The sequence below is a fragment of the Brassica napus genome, chromosome C2 (genome assembly GCF_020379485.1).
Source record: "Brassica napus cultivar Da-Ae chromosome C2, Da-Ae, whole genome shotgun sequence".
NCBI classification, from domain to species: domain Eukaryota; kingdom Viridiplantae; phylum Streptophyta; class Magnoliopsida; order Brassicales; family Brassicaceae; genus Brassica; species Brassica napus.
Genome location: NC_063445.1, coordinates 452,511 through 475,452, shown reverse-complemented (window position 1 = coordinate 475,452; position 22,942 = coordinate 452,511). Strand labels below are relative to the sequence as shown.

The 22,942-nt window shown below is 34.9% G+C and overlaps 1 protein-coding gene and 1 pseudogene across 14 annotated transcripts; both read left to right on the top strand.

Annotated features, from left to right (window-relative positions):
• The first annotated feature begins 4,700 nt into the window (after nucleotides 1-4,700).
• On the top strand, nucleotides 4,701-6,118 carry LOC125582058 (annotated as a pseudogene).
• Nucleotides 6,119-16,201: 10,083 nt separating this feature from the next.
• On the top strand, nucleotides 16,202-22,063 carry LOC106424074 (glutathione S-transferase T3). 14 transcript variants are annotated; one of them, XM_048748517.1, is made up of 6 exons: nucleotides 16,206-16,581; nucleotides 16,671-16,829; nucleotides 17,212-17,269; nucleotides 17,370-17,492; nucleotides 17,674-17,756; nucleotides 19,212-21,291. In XM_048748517.1, exon 6 carries the CDS (start codon nucleotides 19,878-19,880, stop codon nucleotides 21,189-21,191), a length of 1,314 nt encoding a protein of 437 aa, XP_048604474.1. In that variant the 5' UTR covers nucleotides 16,206-16,581; nucleotides 16,671-16,829; nucleotides 17,212-17,269; nucleotides 17,370-17,492; nucleotides 17,674-17,756; nucleotides 19,212-19,877; the 3' UTR covers nucleotides 21,192-21,291. The 14 variants fall into 14 exon arrangements, 13 of the variants coding, with proteins under 13 accessions (XP_048604475.1, XP_048604474.1, XP_048604478.1 ...); XM_022697781.2 differs by having other exon boundaries at nucleotides 16,213-16,581; nucleotides 17,212-17,492; XM_048748520.1 differs by lacking the exon at nucleotides 19,212-21,291 and adding an exon at nucleotides 17,944-19,207 and having other exon boundaries at nucleotides 16,222-16,581; nucleotides 16,671-17,269.
• The last annotated feature ends 879 nt before the right edge of the window (nucleotides 22,064-22,942 follow it).

Here is a 22,942-nt window from a genome sequence, read left to right as displayed (position 1 = left end):
ACCCATACAAAATATTGAGTTTTACGTTAAACGCTCTGAAGTTTAAAATTTTTAGTATCGTTTTAAAATTTCTAACCATATTCTATATTTGTATTAATGTATTTTAAGCTATCTTTCATGGTATATGGAAATCATTATATTTTTTATCAATTAATTTAGTAAAATTTCATAATATTCTCAATATCGGTGGAATAACCACTACAAAATCGCTATTTTCTTAAAAAACTTCAATAAATTTTAAAAATATTTTTTCATTATTTATCACAAATAATTTTTTCAAAAATATATAAACCCATACGAAATATTGAGATTTACGTTAAACGCACTATATACTGAAGCCTAAATTTTTTAGTGTTGTTTTAAATTTTCTAACTACATTCTAAATTTGTATTAATGTATGTTAAACTCTCTTTCATGGTATACGAGAATGGTTATAATTTTTTTATCAATTAATTTAGTAAAACTTCATAATATAAAATCGGTGGAATAACCACTATAAAATCGATATTTTCTTGTAAAACATAGACAACAAAGACTCCAAACCTCTTTGAACATCATTATATGTTAGTGCATAATGCAACTATACATTAAAAAAATATTGTCATATTTTTCGAAATTTTCTCAAAATCTATGTGTTAACCCCTACGAAAATATTTAGTTCTTGGTAAATGCTTTATATATTGAAACATATAATCTTTAGAGTTGTTTTAAAATTTCTAACCACATTCTACATTTGTATTAATGTATGTTAAACTCTATTTCATGGTATATGAGAATTATTATAATTTTTTATTATTTAATTTAGTAAAACTTCATAATACTTCCAAAATCGGTGGAATAACCACTATAAAATCGCTATTTTCATGATAAACATAGACAAAAAGGCTCCAAACCACGTTGAGCATCATTATATGTTACTGCATGATGCAACTATGCATTAAACAATATTGTCATATTTTTTGAAATTTTCTCAAATCTATGGGTTAACCTCCTATGAAAATATTGAGTTTTTGGTAAATGCTTTATAGTTTATATATTGAAGCCTAAAATTTTTAGTGTTGGTTTAAAATTTCTAACCACAAACTACATTTGTATTCATGTATGTTAAACTCTCTTTCAAGGTATATGAGAATAGTTATAATGTTTTATCGATTAATTTAGTAAAACTTCATAATACTCTTGTAATCGGTGGAAAAATTAACTATAAAATCGTTATTTTCTTGAAAAACAGAGACAACAAAAGCTCCAACCTCTTTGAAAATCATAACATGTTAGTGCAGGATGAAACTATGCATTAAAACAATATTTTCATATTTTTGAAATTTTCTCTGAATCTATTTGTAATTGGTAAATGCTTTATATATTGAAACCTATAATATTTAGTGTTATTTTAAAATTTCTAATCATATTTTAAATTTGTATTAATGTATGTTAAACTCTCTTTCATGATATATGAGAATCTTTATAATTTTTTATCAATTAATTTAGTAAAACTTTATAATACTCCAAAAATCGGTGGAATAACCACTATAAAATCGCTATTTTCTTTAAAAACGGAGACAAAAAGGCTCCAAACCACTTTGAGCATCATTATATGTTAGTGCAGGATGCAACTATGCAGTAAAACAATATTTTAATATTTTTTGAAATTTTCTCAAAATCTATGTGTTAACCCTTACGAAAATATTGAGTTTTTGGTAATTCTTTATATATTGAAGCCTAAAATTTTTAGTGTTGTTTTGAAATTTATAACCACATTCTACATTTGTATTAATGTATGTTAAAATCTCTTTCATGGTATATGAGAATCATTATAATTTTTTTATCATTAATTTAGCAAAACTTCATAATACTCACAAAATCGGTTGAATAAACACTAGAAAATCGCTATTTTCTTGAAAAACGGAGACAACAAAGACTCCAAACATCTTTTAATATTATTATATGTTAGTGAAGAATGCAACTATGCATTAGAACAATATTGTCATATTTTTTGAAATTCTCTCAAAATCTTTGTGTTAACCCCTATAAAAATATTGAATTTTTGGTAAATACTTTATATATTGAAACCTATATCTTTAGTGTTGTTTTAAAATTTCTAACCACATTCTACATTTGTATTAATGTATGTTAAACTCTCTTTCATTGTATATGAGAATCGTTCTAATTTTTCTATCGATTAATTTAGTAAAACTTCATAATACTCTCGAAGTGGATGGAATAATTAACTATAAGATCGCTAATTTCTTGAAAAACGGAGAAAAGAAATGCTCCAAACCTCTTTGAACATCATTATATGTTAGCAAAGGATGCAAATATGTATTAAAACAATATTGTTATATTTTTGAAATTTTCTCAAAATCTATGTGTTAACCCCTACGAAAATATTGAGTTTTTGGTAAATGCATTATATATTGAAGGCTAAAATTTGTAGTGTTGTTTTAAAATTTATACCCACATTCTACATTTGTATTAATGTATGTTAAACTCTCTTTCATAGTATATGAGAATCGTTATAATTTTGTATCGATTAATTTACTAAAAATTCATAATACTCTCGAAATCGGTGAAATAATTAACTATAAGATCGCTTTTTCTTGAAAAACGGAGACAACAAAGGCTCCAAAACTCTTTGAACATCATTATATGTTAGTAAAGGATGAAAATATGCATTAAAACAATATTTTCATATTTTTGAAATTTCCTCAAATTCTATGTGTTAACCCCTACGAAAATGTTGAGTTTTTAGTAAATGCTTTATATATTGAAGCCTAAAATTTTTAGTGTCGTTTTAAAATTTCTAACCACGTTCTACATTTGTATTAATGTATGTTAAACTTTCTTTCATGGTATATAAGAATCGTTATAATTTTTTTATCGATTAATTTAGTAAAACTTCATAATACTCTCGAAATCAGTGGAATAGTTAACTATAAAATCGCTATTTCTTGAAAAACGGAGACAACAAAGACTCCAAAACTCTTAGAACCTCATTATATGTTGGTGCAGGATACAAGTATGCATTAAAACAATATTGTCACATTTTTCAAATTTTTCTCAAAATCTATGTTTTAACCCCCCTACAAAAATATTGAGTTTTTAGTAAATGCTTTATATATTGAAACCTATATCTTTAGTGTTGTTATAAAATTTCTAACCACATTCTACATTTTTATTAATGTATGTTAAACTCTCTTTCATGGTATATGAGAATCGTTATAATTTGTTTATCAATTAATTTTGTAAAACGTCATTATACTCCCAAAATCGGTAGAATAGCCACTATAAAATCGTTATTTTCTTAAAAACCGGAGACAACAAAGGCTCTAAATCACTTTGGACATCATTATATATTAGTGCATGATGCAACTATGCATTAAAAAAACATTGTCATATTTTTAAAATTTTCTCAAAATCTATGTGTAGCACCTACAAAAATGTTTTATACATTGAAACTTATAATCTTTAGTGTTGTTTTAAAATTTCCAACCACATTCTACATTTGTATTAATGTATGTTAAACTCTCTTTTATGGTATATGAGAATCGTTATAATTTTTTATCAATTAATTTAGTAAAACTTCATAATACTTCCAAAATCGGTGGAATAACCACTATAAAATCGCTATTTTCTTGAAAAACAGAGACAACAAATGCTCCAAATCTGTTTGAACATTATTATATGTTAGTGAATGATGCAAATATGCATTAAAACAATATTTTCATATTTTTCGAAATTTTCTCAAAATATATGTGTTAACCCCTACGAAATGTTGAGTTTTTGGTAAATGTTTATATATTGAAACCTAAAATATTTAGTGTTGTTTTAAAATTTCTAACTACATTCTACATTTGTATTAATGTATGTTAAACTATCTTTCATGGCATATGAGAATCGTTATAATTTTTTTATCAATTAATTTAGAAAATTTCATAATACTCTTAAAATAGATGGAATAACCACTATAAAATCGTTATTTTCTTGAAAAACGGAAACATCAAAGGTTCCAAACCTCTTTGAACATTATTAAATGTCAGTGCAGGATGCAACAATATATTAAAACAATATTGTTATATTTTTCGGAAAAAAATTCGAAATCTATGTGATGCTTTTATAGTCCAAAAAGATTTTCACTTTATGTTTTTAGTCATCTCCAAATCATAACATCAAAAGCTACGTCAAATTCTTACTTCGTGTGTCCTAAATACATTTAATCATCGATTCTGCTTTTAGACCATCAACCTCTAGTGATCTCTTGGCCAATAAATTGCTATTTTCCCGAAATTGGGTCCAGTTTTCTGTTCTCATACATATTTGTTTGTCTGTGTTTAGTTCTTGTTTTTAAAAAGGCAATAACAAAAAGTTCAAATTCCGAATTTGTGAAATATCATAAATTGAAATGTAATTTTAATAATTTGCTTTGAACTCTCCCTAAAAAAATCTCTTGGTGTGAATGATAAAATTCATAAATGTTTCAATAACGTCGTACTGAAAGATGAAAAATGTTACGTCACCATTCATTTGATAAATTATTTGTGATTCTGTATAAATGACGTAATAAGTTGTTTTTTTTTTCTGGTTGAACGTACATTATCAGATTTTAAGAACAAAAAGGTAAAAAAATTTAATACTCAACAAAACAACACAACCAAATTTAGATTAAAAAAATTTCTAAAGATTCCTTCCAAAGTAGTCAAAGATGCAGAAGAAGATTAAAAGAATATAGTAATAATAGGTTGTGTGGTTCAATGTACTTACTTATCTCTAATGGTTAGAGACCACAAAATCTTCAAAAGAGAAGAAAAGTGAATTAAGAAGTTAATCGAAATTGTTTGTCTGAATAAGTAAGTGCTATATAACAGATTAAGACGTAAATCATAAGTATTAAACAACATACATTAAAGTGAGCTCATGAGTCATAAAGAACCTAAAAACGAAACTAAAAAGAAATGTTTTATTCCGTAAAACAAAACATTAAGTGTTGAAAGCCTGAAAAGTAAAAATAAAAACGGAAAAAAGTCCCCGAGTGCAGACAAAACGAAGCTGAACTCAGTGGGAGGAGAGATAGAAAGCAAGCAAGGGAAGAAGAGGACGATGATGATTTCCCGGAGACCCGTTTCGAGTCCGGGTCAAGTCGAGAAGTATCCGCCGCCTTTCATGGGGTTCTTGAAGAGCAACAGCAACGGCGGGAGCAGAAGCCGAAGCCGAAGCAAAGGAAGGTCCCGCGCGAGCCCTCTCTTCGTTCGCCGGAATAAATCTGCGGCAGCAGCGGTGAGTCAAGAGCCGTCGTCTCCGAAAGTCACTTGCATGGGTCAGGTCCGAGTCAAGCGATCGAAGCCCAAAATTCAACCCGAGTGTCGCGAAAACCCGACCCGAAAACGATGCGAGTGGATCCGCAACGGTCTCGCTGGGAAAATCAAAACGTCGTCGTTTTGGCCGAAATGGAAACTTTTCACGTTTCCGTGTTCTCGCCGGAAAGAGAAAGATTCTCCGGTAAATCAATTTAATCGTCCGGTAACGGAATCATCTGTAGAAGTTGCAGAGCTAAACGAAGAAGACGAGGAGGAAGAAAATTTCAAAATCCCTAGATTAGTCGCGTCGACGGCTTCCTCCGCCACGCCGCCGATAAACGCTCTTTTGCTGACGAGAAGCAGATCCGCGCCGTACAGTTCGTCTTCGCTGGCTTTCAGATTCTGGGAAGAAAACAACGAACGAGAAGCAGAATCGCGAAAGGAAAGAGAGCGAAATGTTAGATCGGAAGTTGCCGTTGGAGCCACCGGGAAAATGAACGGGGTTAACGAGCCGGAAGCGAACATTGGCGGGGATGAGTTAGGGATTGTGCGGCGGCGGGAGCTGACAAGGAGCAAATCGGCGCCGGCGAGGATCGGGGAGAAGATGGTGTGCTTCTGGATGAAGAAGAAGGTTAGGCAGGGTTTAGGTCTGTCACGTGATTAGTCACTCAATTTGACTAATTCTTTAATTAATCGTTAGTTTTCACTGATTAGGATAAATGTGACTGTGTTAGTATAAAGTTGTTTATGCACTTGTGATTTATTTGTATATGAAACCAATTGTAAAGTTGATTTGTATCCCATACATATAGCCTAAGGCTTAGCTACATCTGCTACAACAAAATGTTAACAATGCATTTACAAATATCCTATCAAATTTCTAATTTTATATTCTGTGTGTGTGTTTTTTGACCCAAAAAATGTTACCTATGTTTATTTTCACTTTATTCATATCCCATTTAATTCCAGCACTCAAACAAAACATAACTTTTTAGAGTTTCTACATATCAATCAAAACATTTTACAATTACAAACTTATTTTTTTTTCTTGAAAAATAAAACAAAATTTTAAAATAGGAAGTCTCTAATGTGTTTTTTAAAAAGAAACAAAATATAGCATTTTTCCTATATTCAAAAAAGTCCAAGTAAAGCTTCTTCTAGCTTTAACAACAAAGCATCTTCAGGCCCAACGTATAGATGGACTTACATATTGTAAGGCCTTTAGTTAACTTCTTGGGACCAATATCGAAGACCCAACCTGTAACTTCAGACTACCACTACGTGACAGAAAATACAAGAAAACATAAAAGAGTTATCGAGGAAAAGGATTGGGTGGGTGTGAAAATGAAAGGAGACGCCTAAGCAAACACAGCCATGATATAGCTGTAGAGATAAATATGGACCCATTACAATTTATGGTTTTATGAAGACGAACCACGAAGATTTTAGACAGAATCATTTATGGAGTTCTCTAACACATACACATCTTTAAATGTATATAATAAAAAAAATATTTCAATTGGACATCCCCCAATACAGAGACACCCTCTCACCTAATTTTTTTTATTCAACTTTTTTGATTTGTGATTTCCTTAGAATTCCCTTTTATGAAACCAAACTGAGCTAAGAATATGTGTGAAGTGATTGGCTTTTCGTTTCGACTGTTCGGTTTGGATGTTTTTTTAATCTCGTCCATCTGTTACTTAGTATGAACTAAATGTTACAATGAGAAAATTGGTATAAATCTTAACATTTGCACCCAAAAAAAAAAATGTTGATCATGAACATGCAAAAACAACTTAAATTTTCCATTTCTGATGAAGTCAAGGGTTTTCCTTTTGAATTATAAATCTCCAATCGTCAAACATATACATTGTAACGTACGGATGTACTTGAGTTATATAAAATATATTTCAATTTGACGATATAATAAAAACTTAAAAGCTATATGTATATGGATGTTTGATGGTTTTTGGAGTCAACTTTCGTACACAAGGGTATAGTGTTTTCTTTTTGGTCAATTTTCTACGCATCTACTTTCTACAAAATCAGATAGTATTATAACACAAATATTACTTTATTTTTCTTGTGTGTATATGTTTATACATAGCTTCTTTGAATAATGTATAACCGACTAGCAAAATATTTAGTAACACTATATTATCCTGCTTTTACAAAATGTAAGCGTCACTTTATCATATATACATGCATAAACGTGAAACCAAAGAAAAACGGGAGAAAAGTTCAGGTCTGCTATTTTATTCAGTTACTCGAATTCATGAAGCTACTCACTCTCTGCTTGCATATATTGTAAATAAATACATGGCATTGATATATATTTCATTCTGAACACATATGTTAATGAGGAGATTAACAATATTGGTAGTCTTAATATACTTGGGGGGGGGGGGGGGGGGGGGGGGGGGGTGCACGATCGATCCATTGGCCGACTTGAAATAAATGGAAAGGTAGAGAGTACAGAGATGTACAGTTGTAAGAAGTGGGGATATATGAAGCATTAACATTAACATCTTCTCATTTATTTATTTTTTTCATTAATCTCAATAAAAAAATTTTGAGCAAATAATCTCAATAATTTATATCAACTTCATACCAGCCATATCTCCAATCAATTAATAATGTTTATATGTACGTATTCTTAAATATGTATTTCTGCATATAAGTTAATTGTGCATGAAATGAACATACCAATTTTCCAACGATGAAATCAATGGTTTGGTTAGTTTATACGTTCAACGTTAATTACTGTTGATACAGAAAAAGGTGTTTTTTTCAATATGCAATGGTCTTATAATACAGTATATAGTAAAAAAAAAACTATTAGAGGCCATCATCGAATATTGCTAAGGTATAGTTCACTAAATGCAACAGAAATAGAATGAATAGATTGGAACACGAGTTCAGCTTGGAAGCCATGAGATTGAAAGCTAACATTGTCTTGCCCACATGAACTTGTCTTTTCTTGTTTCTATCTTTATGCTATTCTCCATATATATTAATATATATGGACGTGAAAATTAATTTATAACGTCAGCTTCTTTTTTTCACCGTCCACAATTCATTGCCTATGTATACGGACACAGTCAGAAGTCAGGGCAGGATGACACTGAACAAGCATTTGAAGTAGTTGATACAAATCTTTTATGTAAATTTAATTAACACACACATATATATATATACAACTACTTAAGTTATTTTTTAGCAAACAAATCTAATGAAGTTTACGGGGAAAACAGAATCACTACAAGAAAACACAAGTTTTACGAGGGCAGTTTTCCTCGTTAATTCGTCGTAAAAGCAGTGTTACGACGAATTAGCGAGGAAACCAGTTTCGTCGTTATACGTTTGTCGTAACGCATATATCCTCGCTATTTCGTCGTAAGGTAGCGAGGAAATAATTTCGTCGTAAAAACGAAGGAGGATATTTCGTCGTAAAGACCACGTAAAGGTTCCACGTAAGGACGTCGCTACATTTCCTCGTAAATACCACGAAAAACTTTCCACGTAAAACCCACGTAAATAAATACTCGTAAAATAAACGTAAATACCTTGAAATGTTTCCACGTAAAGAAAACGTAAAAACCTTGATAGATTTCCACGTTATTTCCTTGTAAATGTTTCCTCGTAAAAACCACGTTAAGCTTCCACGTAAAGAAGCCGCAAAATTAGCTACGAATTTACTTCGTTTCATTATTTTATAGAAATATAAAAAATTATTAATTATAAATATAATTTAAATTATTTAAATTATTAATAAAATTAAAATTCTAAAAAAATCAAAACCAAAAATATTTTATATATAAATAAGTTTTGAATTCATAATACAAGAACCGAAATTAAAAAGAACTAAGGGTGGTGGTGGTGGTCGTTAATCGCCTCGTAGAATTCATCACTCCTCGCCTGAACATCCGCCTCGGCATGTGAGTCGTCGGTCGGTGACTGGCCTGGGATAGGATTTTGTTGTCGCATGGTCCTCAACAAAGTCGCCCATTCCGGATTTGTGGCCGCTACAACGTCCAAGAAGCCCTCGAGTCCACCCATACGAGATCGCAGCTGAGTGGACTCTCTACGCAGCTCTTCGGACTCCCTACGCAGCTGAGAGACTTCATCATCCCGTCGCTGAGCATAAGACGATGTCGCTCTCGGAACATCGTTGACGGAACCAATCCCCAACGTCCGTCCCTTTTTTTTAGGGACAACCTTAAAAACAAAAAATAAATTTTGTTAGTAAAAATTTAAAGTTAAATTAAATAAATATTTAAGAAAATTAAAATTTTAGAAAATTTACCTCCTCGTAAAGCTTATCCACTTCAGGTGTGGATAAGGTGACGGGTAATCCATCGGTGGACTGTTGGGTCAGCTGGGTCTGGCGTTCTTCAACCCGAGCAGCCAAATCGTTGTAGATTTGCTCGGACTTGCCATCTATAAATCGGCCCGCCTTGTTCTTGTGGGTCCTCTCGTAAAGTTGCATAAGAGACGGGAATTCTCCCGTCTCTTTGGCCTAAAAAAACATTTAAGAAAGTTGTTAGTTAGAATATATATAAAAAATACTAAAAATTTAATACAATTAAATTTTTAATTACCATTTCCAAACGGACACCGGCGTGGGGTTTTTGGCCCGTAGTGTGAAGCATCGGCCCGTTCCCGTGCTCATCGACTGTGTTACGGGAGTTAGAGCAAGACTGGGCGATTCTAATGGAATCAGGAAGACGCCAATATCGGATGAGGCCATCCCAGACATCCGTGGTGAGCTCAGCGGGTTTGCCACGCTCATACCCCTTCACGATCCAGTCACCCTTCCAGTTGGAGACCGTGTCCAACAAGCGAACTTTCGCCTTCGCGACAAACTTCTTCCTCACCCTCTCAGTGATCCCCAAGGCCCAATTATATTTTTGCTGTTGGAAAAAATAATTTATAATTAATTTTTCAGAAAAAAATAATTATATAAATAATTAAAAAATTTAAAGATATATATTTAATTAATAGAACTTACAGCGTAAATTTTGAACCACGTCTTTCTGACGTATTGGGGCGTCGTTTTCCAGTTCGGATGTGGCATGGAGAAGTAACCTTTTATCGTGTCGGTTACGTCCGATGCAAGACATCCGTCAATCCCCCACCTGAAAAATACAAATTTAAAATATAAATTATTTTTTAAAGTTATAAAAGAATTTAAAAAGAATAAAAAAATAATGAAACATACCATAAAGTTCCGTCCGGTCGGTCGGGGTCGATGACTGGTAAACCTTCTCTGCCTGGCAGACGGAGAATGTCCTCTACGGTGTACTGCGAGTAAGGAGCACTCGGAGGCACCATCAAATCGGGATGAATCTCGGCCGCGGGCATCGGAGGTGCCGGCATCGGAGGAGGCACAGGAGGAGGAGCCATCTGGGGAGGCACGTGAGGAAACGATGGTGCACTAGAAGAAGTCTCTCCAATGACTCTCTGAGTGTACTGAGTCTCGGGGACAGTCTCCTGACCCGAAGAACCGGGAGCTGAAGAAGACGACGGGTCTAAACGACTACCCGGCTCACCGAACATCTCTCTGTAATGGGCAGTAAGTCTACCTTTTCGAACCTGAGAAAAAAATTTAATTTTTTAAATTTTTGTGAACAATATACTTCCTAACATTATCCACCTAATCAAACACTAAATAACCTAAGATCCGTAAACCTATCTAAATTCCCTATACTAACCACCTAATCTATCCTAAACTAATCAAACTAGAGAGGAATTAGAGAGACTTACCATTGCTTCGAATTAGGGAGGAAGTGGAGAGGAAATGGAGAGGAAAGACAGAGCGAACTCGCTCGGAGTATATATAAGATTACTTGTCCTCGTAATTTCCTCGTAAATTTACGAGGAATTACAGAGGCCCGCGTTTTTATTTACGAGGAAATAGCGACGAAATTCAAAGGCCCGCGTTTTCGTTAACGACGTTTTTACGACGATTTGGGTTACGTGGGATTAACGAGTTAACCTGTTACGAGGAATTAGCGAGCATATATTTTCTATAAATACCCACAACTTTCCTTCTCAAACCACACACAAACTCACAAAACACACCCTATCTCAAATCACACACCTCACCAAAAAACTTTTCAAATTAGAAATATTTGAAAAAAAAAGAAGAGAAAAAGATTTTGGAACTTATGTGGACGAGACGGAAGTCTCGCCACATATAATTCCAGAATCTTTCTTCTTTTCTTTTTTTACTAGTTTTTATACTATGAGGAAGTAGCAAGTTCCGCTTTTCACCAAATTAGAAATATTTGGAAAAAAAAGAGGAGAAGAAGATATTTGAAACTCATGTGGTCGAGATTACGTAAGTCTCGCCAAATGTGATTCAAGCATCTTTCTTCTCTTCTTTTTTTAGTATTTTTTAATACTTTCGTCGTAATATCGTCGTTAGTTTACGACTCGTTTACGACGATTTCTGCTTACGTGGAATTTGCGTGCCTCTGTTTATTTTTATTTTTTTAAATTTCGTCGTAAACTCCTCGTTATATTACGACAACCTTACGACGATTTCGGCTTACGTGGAATTAGCGTGCCCCGCGTTATTTATTTTACTTTTCGTCGTAAGTTCCACGCTATATTACGAGGAATTAACGAGTACTATGTTTAAATCCCTAAAATCCGAAACCCCAAACCTCATCTTCCTTATCTTCTACTTCATATATTCCAAACCCCAAACCCATCTACCCTTGAACCTCAATCTATTCTTTTACCTCAAACCTTATTTATAATAATATATTCCAAACCCCAAACCACAAGTCCTTATTCATAATAAAAATAAACTCCCACATTATCTTATTCATAAAACAAACTACATAAAATCAAATACATCAATCGGATACATCGACATTCTCGTCATCACTAGAAATATCATCATTTTCATTAAACTCGTCTTCTACAGCTTCGTCTGTGGCATCATCGGTAAGATCTTCGTATTCGTGATTATGCGGATCAATGAGAAGGATGTCATCAATTTCTTGTTCAGGTTCCTCGACTTCATTTATCTGTTCTTCTTGCAATGGTGGTTCTTCTCCACTGATGATTCGTCCTCGAGGTGTAACTTTGATCACTGCTAACCAATTTATACCCGAATCTCTCATCCGAGGGTATGGAAGGAAGCTAACTTGGTCTGCTTGTGAAGCTAAGATGAAAGGCTCGAATTTGTTGTACCGACGTCCACCGTTGACATCAACTACACCAAATTTGTTAGACCGAACACCTCTGTTGACGACGGGGTCGAACCATTCACATTTGAAGATGACGCATTTCAGCTTCAGTATCCCTGGAAATTCGACTTCAATAATCTCCGTCAAGATCCCGTAGAAATCTGTTTCCCCTTTCACACATATTTCATAGTTACTGGTCGCCCGCTGTCTACCATACTCATATGTGTGAAAAGTGTAGCCTCGTGTGAAATACATCTGTGATGTGGTGACCTTTACAAGTGGAGATTGAATTACTTCGTGTAACCACTTAGGATAATCTGCATCGTCGTCATAATCAACCTGCAAAAATAAAGAGAACATTAAAATACAAATCATGTATGAAAAAATAGTTTGAGTTATAATACCTGATTCCGCAACCACTTAATGAAGTGTTGATCTTTCCTTTTGTCTACGTCACTTGTGGATATACCAGGAAATGTTTCTTCGACTTGAGAAACAAATAGGCTGTAAAATTAATCACATTTCATAGGAATGAATCTCTTGCAATTATATAATTAATTATATGGGTTTTGAAGTGTCCATATATGTTACCTTTCAAAATAACGCATCAATGGATCCTCGCAATTGAGTAGAATATAGGTGTGTGCACTATGAGCGTCTTGTTCACTCGACCACCAAACCTCTTTAGACTTCCCACCGAGTCGTCCAATCTGGCTAAAGATGTCTGGAACACCAGCAACTGCATATGTTGGCGCAACCCCACCATCATCATATCTTCTTGGAGCTCTTTTCGGGTACGTACTTTTGACGCAAAGTAGTACGATGTGAAGTGAGAAACTTCTTCCGTCAAACTTCCAGCAATTATAGAACCTTCAACTTTGGCGAGGTTCTTTGCTTTTCCCTTCAAATATTTCATGGCTCGCTCATACTGATACATCCATCCGTAATGTACAGGTCCACGAAGCAATGCTTCATATGGGAGGTGGACAGCTAGATGCTCCATGACGTCAAAAAATCCAGGAGGAAATATCTTCTCCAAGTTGCACAATAAGATGGGAATGTTCTCCTGAAGCTGTTCCACAACTTCTTCTTTAAGAGTGCGTGTGCTCAGATCCCTGAAAAATGCTCCAATGCCTTTTATATTCCAAAAAAAATTAAACACATTGTTAGTCATATATTATTTTGCAAACTAGACCGTTATAAAATTATTGTGATATAAAACACTACGAACCTGCAAGTGCTTCATGTACGTTTGTTGGAAGTAGCTCCGCAAATGCAAAGGGCAGTAGTCGTTGCATAAAGACATGACAATCATGACTCTTCATCCCGGAGAACTTTTGACCCTTTTCAACACATCTAGAGAGATTTGAAACATACCCATGGGGAACTTCACTTCTGATGCCACCCAATTGAACAACACCGACTTTTTTTCTGAAGACAGTCTGAATATCGGAACGGGAACTTGTCCATTGCTTTTAATATGTAACTCGCTTCTTGAGCAAATATCCGGCAAGTCCAACCTCGATTTTATGTTGTCTTTTGTCTTCCCTGGGACATTCAATATTGTATTCATGATGTTCTCAAAGAAATTCTTCTCTATATGCATCACATCGAGGTTGTGGCGCAGAAGAAGATCCTTCCAATATGGCAACTCCCAAAATATACTCTTCTTGTGCCAGTTGTGATGAACACCGTAAGAATCAGGCATATTACGAGGGACATGCCAATTACCACCCCAACGAACTGTTTCGTTAGCTCCGTAGTAGTCGATTTGTGCTTCAATTTGTTCTCCAGTTAGATATGGTGGAGGAGTGTCTCTCACAACCCTTTTGTGCCTAAACAAAGTCTTGTTTCTTCGGTAAGGATGGCCAATGGGAAGAAATCGACGATGACAATCAAACCAACTTGTCTTCCTACCATTCTTCAGTTGAAACGCATCTGTCGTTCCATTACAATATGGACAAGCTAATCTCCCATGTGTAGTCCATCCAGACAACATCCCATATGCAGGAAAGTCACTTATGGTCCACAAAAGCATAGCTCGCATCGTAAAATTCGTCTTCGTTGAACAGTCGTACGTCCTCACCCCTGTTGACCACAAATCCTTCAACTCTTTTATCAGTGGTTGTAGGAAAACATCCATGGACCTTTTTGGATGGTTCGGACCAGGTATCAATATCGTCAAGAATAGCAACTCCCGTTGCATGCACATCTCCGGTGGCAGGTTGTATGGCGTAAGAAAGACTGGCCACAATGAATATTGTCTCCCTGACATTCCGAACGGACTAAATCCATCTGTGCATAATCCGAGATACACATTCCGGCTATTGCTTGCAAAATCCGGATGTACTTTGTTGAAATGTTTCCAGGCTCTTGCATCTGATGGATGAGTCATCTCACCATCCGTCTGAGTATGCTCGGCATGCCATCTCATCTTTGCAGCAGTCTGCTCTGATTGATACAATCTTTTCAATCTGTCTGTAATTGGTAGGTACCACATCCTTTGGTACGGTACCCTATTACGTCCCCGTCCTTGCGGCTTGAATCGTGGCTTCTTGCAGAATCGACATTCTTCTAGCTTCTCATCATCTCCCCAATAGATCATGCAGTTGTCGATGCAGACATCTATCATCTCCGAAGGCAACCCAAGACTATAAACTAATTTCTGAATCTCATAATAAGAATCAGCAGACACATTGTCTTCCGGCAAATACTCTTTAAACAAGTCCGCCCATTCGTTCATGCAACTTTCAGGTAGATTGTGATCAGTTTTAATATTCATCATTCTAGCAGCCAACGACAATTTAGAGAGACCTTCTCTACAACCACTGTAAAGTGGTTGATTCGCCGCGTTTAACATTCCGTAAAACTTTTTTGCATCTATATTAGGTTCTTCATCTTCATCATGAGCTACGAATGCATCAGCTACCATATCATGAACCCTATCATAATCTACCATCTCCTCCTGATGGTAACTATGTTCATTATGCAAATGATGATTAACCGGTTCTTCCTGAAAATTGCTATTACTACTACTAGCTTCATTCTGATCATAATTATAACCTTCCCCATGTTGAAACCAGATATAGTAATTTGGCGTGAAACCTCTATTTATTAAATGCTTCCAAACATTTTCACGGTTTGCCAATTTCGAATTGTTGCATTTCCGACAAGGACAGAACATCTTACCACTTTCTTGGGCGAGCGGTGTTGAATCTGCTTGGTGCATAAATGTCTCCAGCCCCGCAAGGTATTCTTTCGTCACTCTCCCGTTAGCATCTCTATGCATATACATCCAATTCCGCAACTCGTAAATAGTCCCAGAGCCAGCCATTTTTTTTTCTTTCACGTTTTTTGTTGTTGGTGTGTTTAAAATGATGTTCCAACATCCATATTTATAGAAAATTTCGAATCTGGTAGTTGTAATTTTACTATGAAATTACGACGAAAATTAATTGTATGGCCAAAAAAAAAACGTGAGCCACCTACCAAGTTGGTGGATTCAAAATTTCCTCGTTAAGTACACGTAAAATATTTCGTCGTAAAGCACTCGCGAAATTTACGTGGCTTTTACGAGGAAAAACTATTTCCTCGTAAAAGCCACGTCAATTTACATCGTCTTTACGACGAATATTGTTTGTCGTTACCTTACGACGAAATAACGATGCTTTTCTTTCTCCACGTACTTTCCTCGCAAAATCAACGTTATTTTACGAGGATTATTTTTCCTCGTTAAACTTCCTCGTTAAAATTACGTTTTCTTGTAGTGAATAATTGGAAAATAAGAAAGAAAAAAATACAAGTTATGATATTTTTCCAATAAAATATAAAATGAAAACATGACACGTGGGTTTTCAAGTCCATTCTATTATAAATCAGGCCATCATGTATCCGAAATACTACCATTCAAAACAAAACCATTGATTGGATTCATTTGAAAAGAGCATAAGATCTGAGAAAGAAAGAAAGAAAGAAAGAAAAAACACTCAAAAAGTTCATAACTATTTATAAACAGTTAAAAATGAAGTCGATCGTCGTGATCCTCCTTACGTACCTTCTCCTTGTTGCGCCTTGCTTCGCTATCGGTACGTTTGTTTTTTTAAAACAACATTAGTTCATTACTATGGCTTATTACTAAATTTCTTACTTCGTTGTACCTTCAAATATACTTAAGGATCGGAGAACACGAATTCGGATGTGTACGAGATCGATTACAGGGGTCCGGAGACACATAACTCTAGACCTCCACCAGAGACTTTACATGGCAAGCGACCGTTCATCCACCATAAAACCTCCGCCGCTGGATCCGCCGGCGCTCATGTTGGAGGACAGAGTAAGATGCTCTCTACCTTACTGGATTACTCATTAATATATTTATGGCATTTAGTTGGAGAACATAAGAGCAGGTCCAATGGTGTATCTAAGAGAAATTTAGGATATGGTTCTATCTAATTAAATGCCCAAAATTAAATCAGAAAGAGAAAAATTAGGTAGATATGGTTCTAAATTTAGATGTTTTGGAACCACATCTATGCCAATACGTGTCATTGTCTGATTTGTTTTATTTTATTTTTTTTTTTTTTAAACTCAATTGTTCTCTCTCTCTCTCTCTCTTTCTGATTTCGCGGAAAAATCTCTCTCTCTTTGCTCGATGAACTTCGGCGATTACGCCAAAACTCTTTGTCTCTCTCGATCTGTTGAACCCGAGATTACAGAGAATCCCTTTGTATTTAAACCTTCCGAGGAGCTCTCCGGCAGCCATGTACGGCGGAGGTGTGTTTCTCCTTCAAACAACGAATTCGCCGGACCCTCTGGTTTCTCCGACGAGAAGAAATCTCACCATGTTCCCCTCCCATCGCTCTCTAACGATCAGGTGAACAGATCGGTATATGGATCGGTGTGTGGATCGGGTTCTGTTTCAAGCGTTAGCTCGTCTGGATCGGGGTGAAGATCATGTGATCATCTAATTGGAGTCAGGTTCCTAGGTTCGATTCAGGTGATCATCTAATTGGAATTTTGATTAGTTGGCTTAGTTTTTAGATGACAAGAGCTGGATATGTTCTGGTAGATTGGGCGTTTTGTATATATTGATAATAACGATTTGTGATCATTGTAGTCTATATATATATATTACCGTTTCATATATTAAAAGTTTTCTCACTTGTTTTGTGTTTGAGGAAACGCATGATGTCTACAAGAAACAGCAGATGGGAGAGCTAGCATGGCGATTATAACTTAATGTCTCAAGCAACTAAATCAGGTTTGTTTCAGATCACACCTTATCTTCTGGTAGTTAGCATTCATTTACGGTCTTGGTAGTTAGCTTTAATTTACTTAAGTGATCAATGCTTGGTAGAGTCTAGTTTCTTGGTAGTTAGCTTTAATTAGGACTGTCTTATCAAATTAAGTAACCTAATGTGATCAATGCTTGGTTGTTCTTCGATTAGGTAAGTCTTTATTGCTCTTAAACACACTCACCCGGTTATAAATGAAAGCAATAGAGGCTCGTCCTTCTTCATCTCTTTGTCTCTTCATTGGTCGTCCTTCTTCATCTCTTTCTCTCCATTACTTCACTCTCTCCTTCTCCTTTCTCAACCAGAAAGCAGTAATGGATTCTCCAAATCCATTTACTCAGTCTTCCGGGTTCCTGGATCTTTTAACTAGCCAACAGTGTGATCCTGTCTCACAAAACGTAGCTTTTGGATCTTCAGAAGTTCCTTTTTTAAGTTCCCAGTTCACTAATGATCCAACTGAAGCTGAAGAGACAACTGAAGACAGAAGAGGCAGAAAGAAGTGGTCACGGAAGGAAGATGTGGTGCTCATAAGTGCTTGGCTTAACACAAGCAAAGATCCGGTCACCGGGAATGAGCAAAAGGCTGGCTCCTTTTGGAAAAGAATCGGAGCTTACTTCAACGCAAGTCCTCAGCTTGTTGGTATGGCAGATAGAGAGGTTGGCAACTGTAAGCAAAGGTGGTCCAAGATCAGTGACCAAGTCTCCAAGTTTGTTGGCTCCTTACGTGCTGCAACAAGTCAGCAGTCAAGCGGGCAGAATGACAATGATGTAATGAAGCTTGCTAATGAAATCTATCATCATGATTACCGTGCCAAGTTCACACTAGAGCATTGCTGGAGGGAGCTAAAATATGAACAGAAGTGGCTGGCAACTTTCGGGACTGATAACAGCAAGTCAAAAAGAAGGAAGTTTGAAGATGGTTCTCAAGCTTCTGTCCAGTCAAAGTCGAGCCATGTAGATGAAGAAGAGGCTCGTCCTGAAGGTGTGAAGAAGGCAAAGTCGAGGTTGAAGGCGCAACTGAGTGCCAAACAGATGGAAGCTACCAGCAGCAACACTGTGGAGAAGTTGCAAGGTATGTTGGAGATAAGGAAGCAGGATCATGAACTGAAGATGCAGGATCATGAACTGAAGAAGCAAGACTTTGAAATGAAGGACAAGCTTAATAAGCAACATATGTTGGAGGCTCTCCTTGCTAACAAAGAGCATCTTAGTGAGACTGAAGTGGCTTTAAAGAACAAACTAATAATTGATATGTTATCTTAAGTGATAGAGTCAGTCTTTGGTTTCAGTCTTTGGTGTCAGTTTGTTGAGTCAGTTTGTTTATGTATTTGTCTTTGGTGTCAGTTTGTTTCTGTTTTTGTTTTTGGAGTCAGTTTGTTTCTTTTGCTATCTAATCTAATCTTATGGGCTTTCTCTTATTAGATCGCATGGCAGCTACAAGTTACCTCTCCAAGGACTGTTCTAAGTTTCCAAGAATGACAAGTCACCGTTTCTCTCTGCAACATTAGACAGTGTCTCTCAAACATCTATGCTGTAATATTTAGTCTAAAATCAACATCGAACAAGATAATAATTGAACTGTTTTTGCATAATACGCATTGTTATAACACCTAAACTCCAGAAAAAAAAGAAAGATAATAAACTTTTGTTACAATCAAATAGAGTAGGAGATATTTTAGGATAATCCAATTGTAAACTTGCGGTCCAAGAATTTTGTTACAATAATAAACTTTGTTACAATAATCAAATAGAGTAGGAGATATTTTGTAAACTTACTTTAGAATTGTATTCCAATTAATTTGGCACCACAAATTGTAAACTTTTTAAATTTCCATATTCTATCTAGCATTTTCATTGTACTCCATTCCATATTCTAGCATTTTGTAAACTTTTTAGAATTGTATTCCATTTTATTATGCACCACCAATTTCTATAGTATACACGTCAAGCTTTGTCTATATATTTCACATTGCATAGCACAAAGTTTATTACAAACCTGATAATTCTCTCTATATCATCTTCTTCTTCTACTCTTTACTAAGAATTCCCTATATCATCTTCTTCTTCTTATACTCTTTACTAAGAAAAATGGCATCTTCTTCCTATGATATTTTTGAGGAAACAATCGAAGAAACATTCGATTCAGCATTGAATGAAAGTATGGAACAAGCTTTCAATGAAGAATTCGAAAATCTAACCGTTCGTCAACAAGCAACAAAGTCAAAGAAAAAACGAGCCTATATTGACAGAGATCGTGAAGACGGTCACAACCGCCTATGGAATGATTATTTTTGTGAAAATGCAACATATCCTAATCAGATATTTCGACGCCGGTTTAGAATGAACAAATCCTTGTTCATGCATATTGTTACTCGACTCGCCAATGAAGTTCCATTCTTTCAACGAAGAAGAGATGCTACCGGAAGGTTCGGTCTCTCTGGACTACAGAAGGCCACGGCAGCAATTCGTATGATGGCATATGGTTGTGCGGCTGATGCGGTTGACGAATACCTCCGTCTTGGTGAAAGTACTGCAATTTCATGCTTAGAAAATTTTGTCGAAGCAATCATAACTTTGTTCGGAAATGAATATCTCAGAAAACCGACACCACAAGATCTCCAACGACTACTCGATATTGGAGAGATTCGCGGATTTCCTGGGATGATAGGAAGCATCGACTGTATGCATTGGGAGTGGAAGAATTGTCCAACCGCTTGGAAAGGACAATATACACGTGGATCTGGAAAACCTTCAATCGTTTTAGAGGCAGTTGCTTCACAAGATCTTTGGATATGGCACGCATTTTTTGGACCTCCAGGTACCTCAAACGATATCAATGTTCTTGACAAGTCACCGGTTTTTGATGATATATTACAAGGTCGAGCTCCAAAAGTGAATTTCTTTGTCAACGGACACGAGTATCATTTGGCTTACTATCTAACCGATGGTATTTATCCGAACTGGTCAACTTTTATCCAATCTATTTCACTTCCCCAAACTCCAAAGGCATCCTTATTTGCTACGGTACAAGAATCTGTCCGTAAAGATGTCGAGCGTGCTTTTGGAGTCTTGCAAGCTCGATTTGCCATTGTTAGAAACCCAGCTCTTATTTGGGATAAGGCAAAAATCGGCAAGATTATGAGAGCATGTATCATATTGCACAATATGATAGTGGAAGACGAACGAGATCGGCACACTCAATTTGATCTATCACAATTCGCACAACCGGAATCAAACCGAAGTTCACATGTAGATTTCGGGTATTCTACAGATATGCCTTCAAATACGTCCAATTTGATGGCAATTCGAACTCGACTACGTGACCGCAACATACATGAACAATTGAAAAATGATTTGGTTGAGCATATATGGCGTAAATTTGGTACGCAAAATGAATATTAATCGTTTAGTTTTATTTATGTTTTCTCAATTTATGTTATATGTTTTTATGTCAAGTTAATTTCCATTTTATGTAATTCAATAATTATAAGTTTTTTAAGTATACCTTCTGATGCAAGTAATCTATTATTACAAATATTCCAATTTTTGAAATTTAGAACCTTTCATAGGTTCTACCATTGGAGAGGTTGAAATTAAACAAGTATCTAAAATGTTTAATTTGATTAATTTTACTTAAAAAAATTATTTAGAACTCTAATGAAGGATCTATTGTTGGAGCTGCTCTAAGTATACTTATGATCCGATGAATAGTGACTAAACATATGCAGTTTGATAATCCTATTAATTAGTGACAAGGTTGATGATCCTATGATGACTTAAACATACGATATAATATTATCAAATAATTTATTTTTGCTGGTATATTTTAGTGTGTAAACCTTGTATGCACATTATCCTGTCTTCTAATTTAACTCCCTTCTCCATTTATCAGACTAGAGAGAGATTTTTTCTAAAGAAGAGAGGGACTCGGAAGCTGTAAGTGAAAGTGGAAGTATATGAGTGTGCGATAAGGTTAATGATGCGGGTACATAATTATTTATACAATACATATGATCATCAATGTTATCATGTCCGGTATTTTATTCATGTACCGTTCTATATATCTTTATTTTTATTTTTATATTTTTGGGTCTGAATCTCTTGGAAGAAAGTTCAAAATTAATTCCGGGTAATGTGTCGCCATATGAATATCAGTGTCATTCTCAGATCTTTGAATCATTGTCTGTTCGGTTGGGGCTTATCTTGGGCTAAAAATTATGGATAAATATGAGAAAACGATATGTAATATATATAAATATTTTAGTTTTTATATATATTAAATGTCTTACATGCCAGATTACAAATAATAATCTTACAATAGACGTCATCAAAATATGTATTACAATACATTATATTTATGTATATATCTTGATCAAATGGCATGGTTCCTCCAAGCATTCATTCATTGGTGCAGGATGTACAGAAAACACTTTTAATTGACGACGTCTTTAATTTGTTGTCTCTCTATTATTTCATTACAGTTGTAAATAATATGAAAGTTAAAATCCACAGCATTGTTTGTAAAAGAGTAGTATATGATATTAACATTAGAATTCAATACATGTGATCATATCGAGTAATATAAGACATTGGATCCGTGGGATCCACTTTATCAGAAGTGAGCCCACTGCGCTTAATCACGACCTCAATCATTTCGTTTCAAAAATTGGATCATGTGTACTATCAGATGGTCATAACCAAACCGAGTCTCTCATATCAGAGAAAGTTTAGGTCTATGATTATTATTTAATGTGTGATTATGTCATTTGATTGAATTTATTAGGTTAATCATGTTGGAATAGTTTTGTAACACAATTTTTTAAAGGCACAAAATAAATGTTCTAGAAGACAAAGATGGACGAAAAAAATAAAGGAAGACGTTCATCATCAAGAGTTTGATATGCAGACTGATTAATTGATGTTTCTTTCTTTTTCTTTTCTATATATTTGGAGTAAAAGATCGATGTCGTGAATATTCTGCAGTTTCAGCTTTCTTAATAATTTCTTATATATAGATGTTTTTACTGTATCAGAGTCCATGAACCAAATGAATAGTACATAATTTTAGTGTTAATTTTTCTTATAAAATAGTCTTTAAAATTTTATATAATTTATATCTAAAACTTCAGTATATATTTTTTAGAAACTAAATA

Excerpts from the sequence above, each read along its gene's own strand:
- LOC106424074 (XM_048748518.1), top strand. The coding sequence starts at position 19,878 with ATGGCATCTTCTTCCTATGATATTTTTGAGGAAACAATCGAAGAAACA.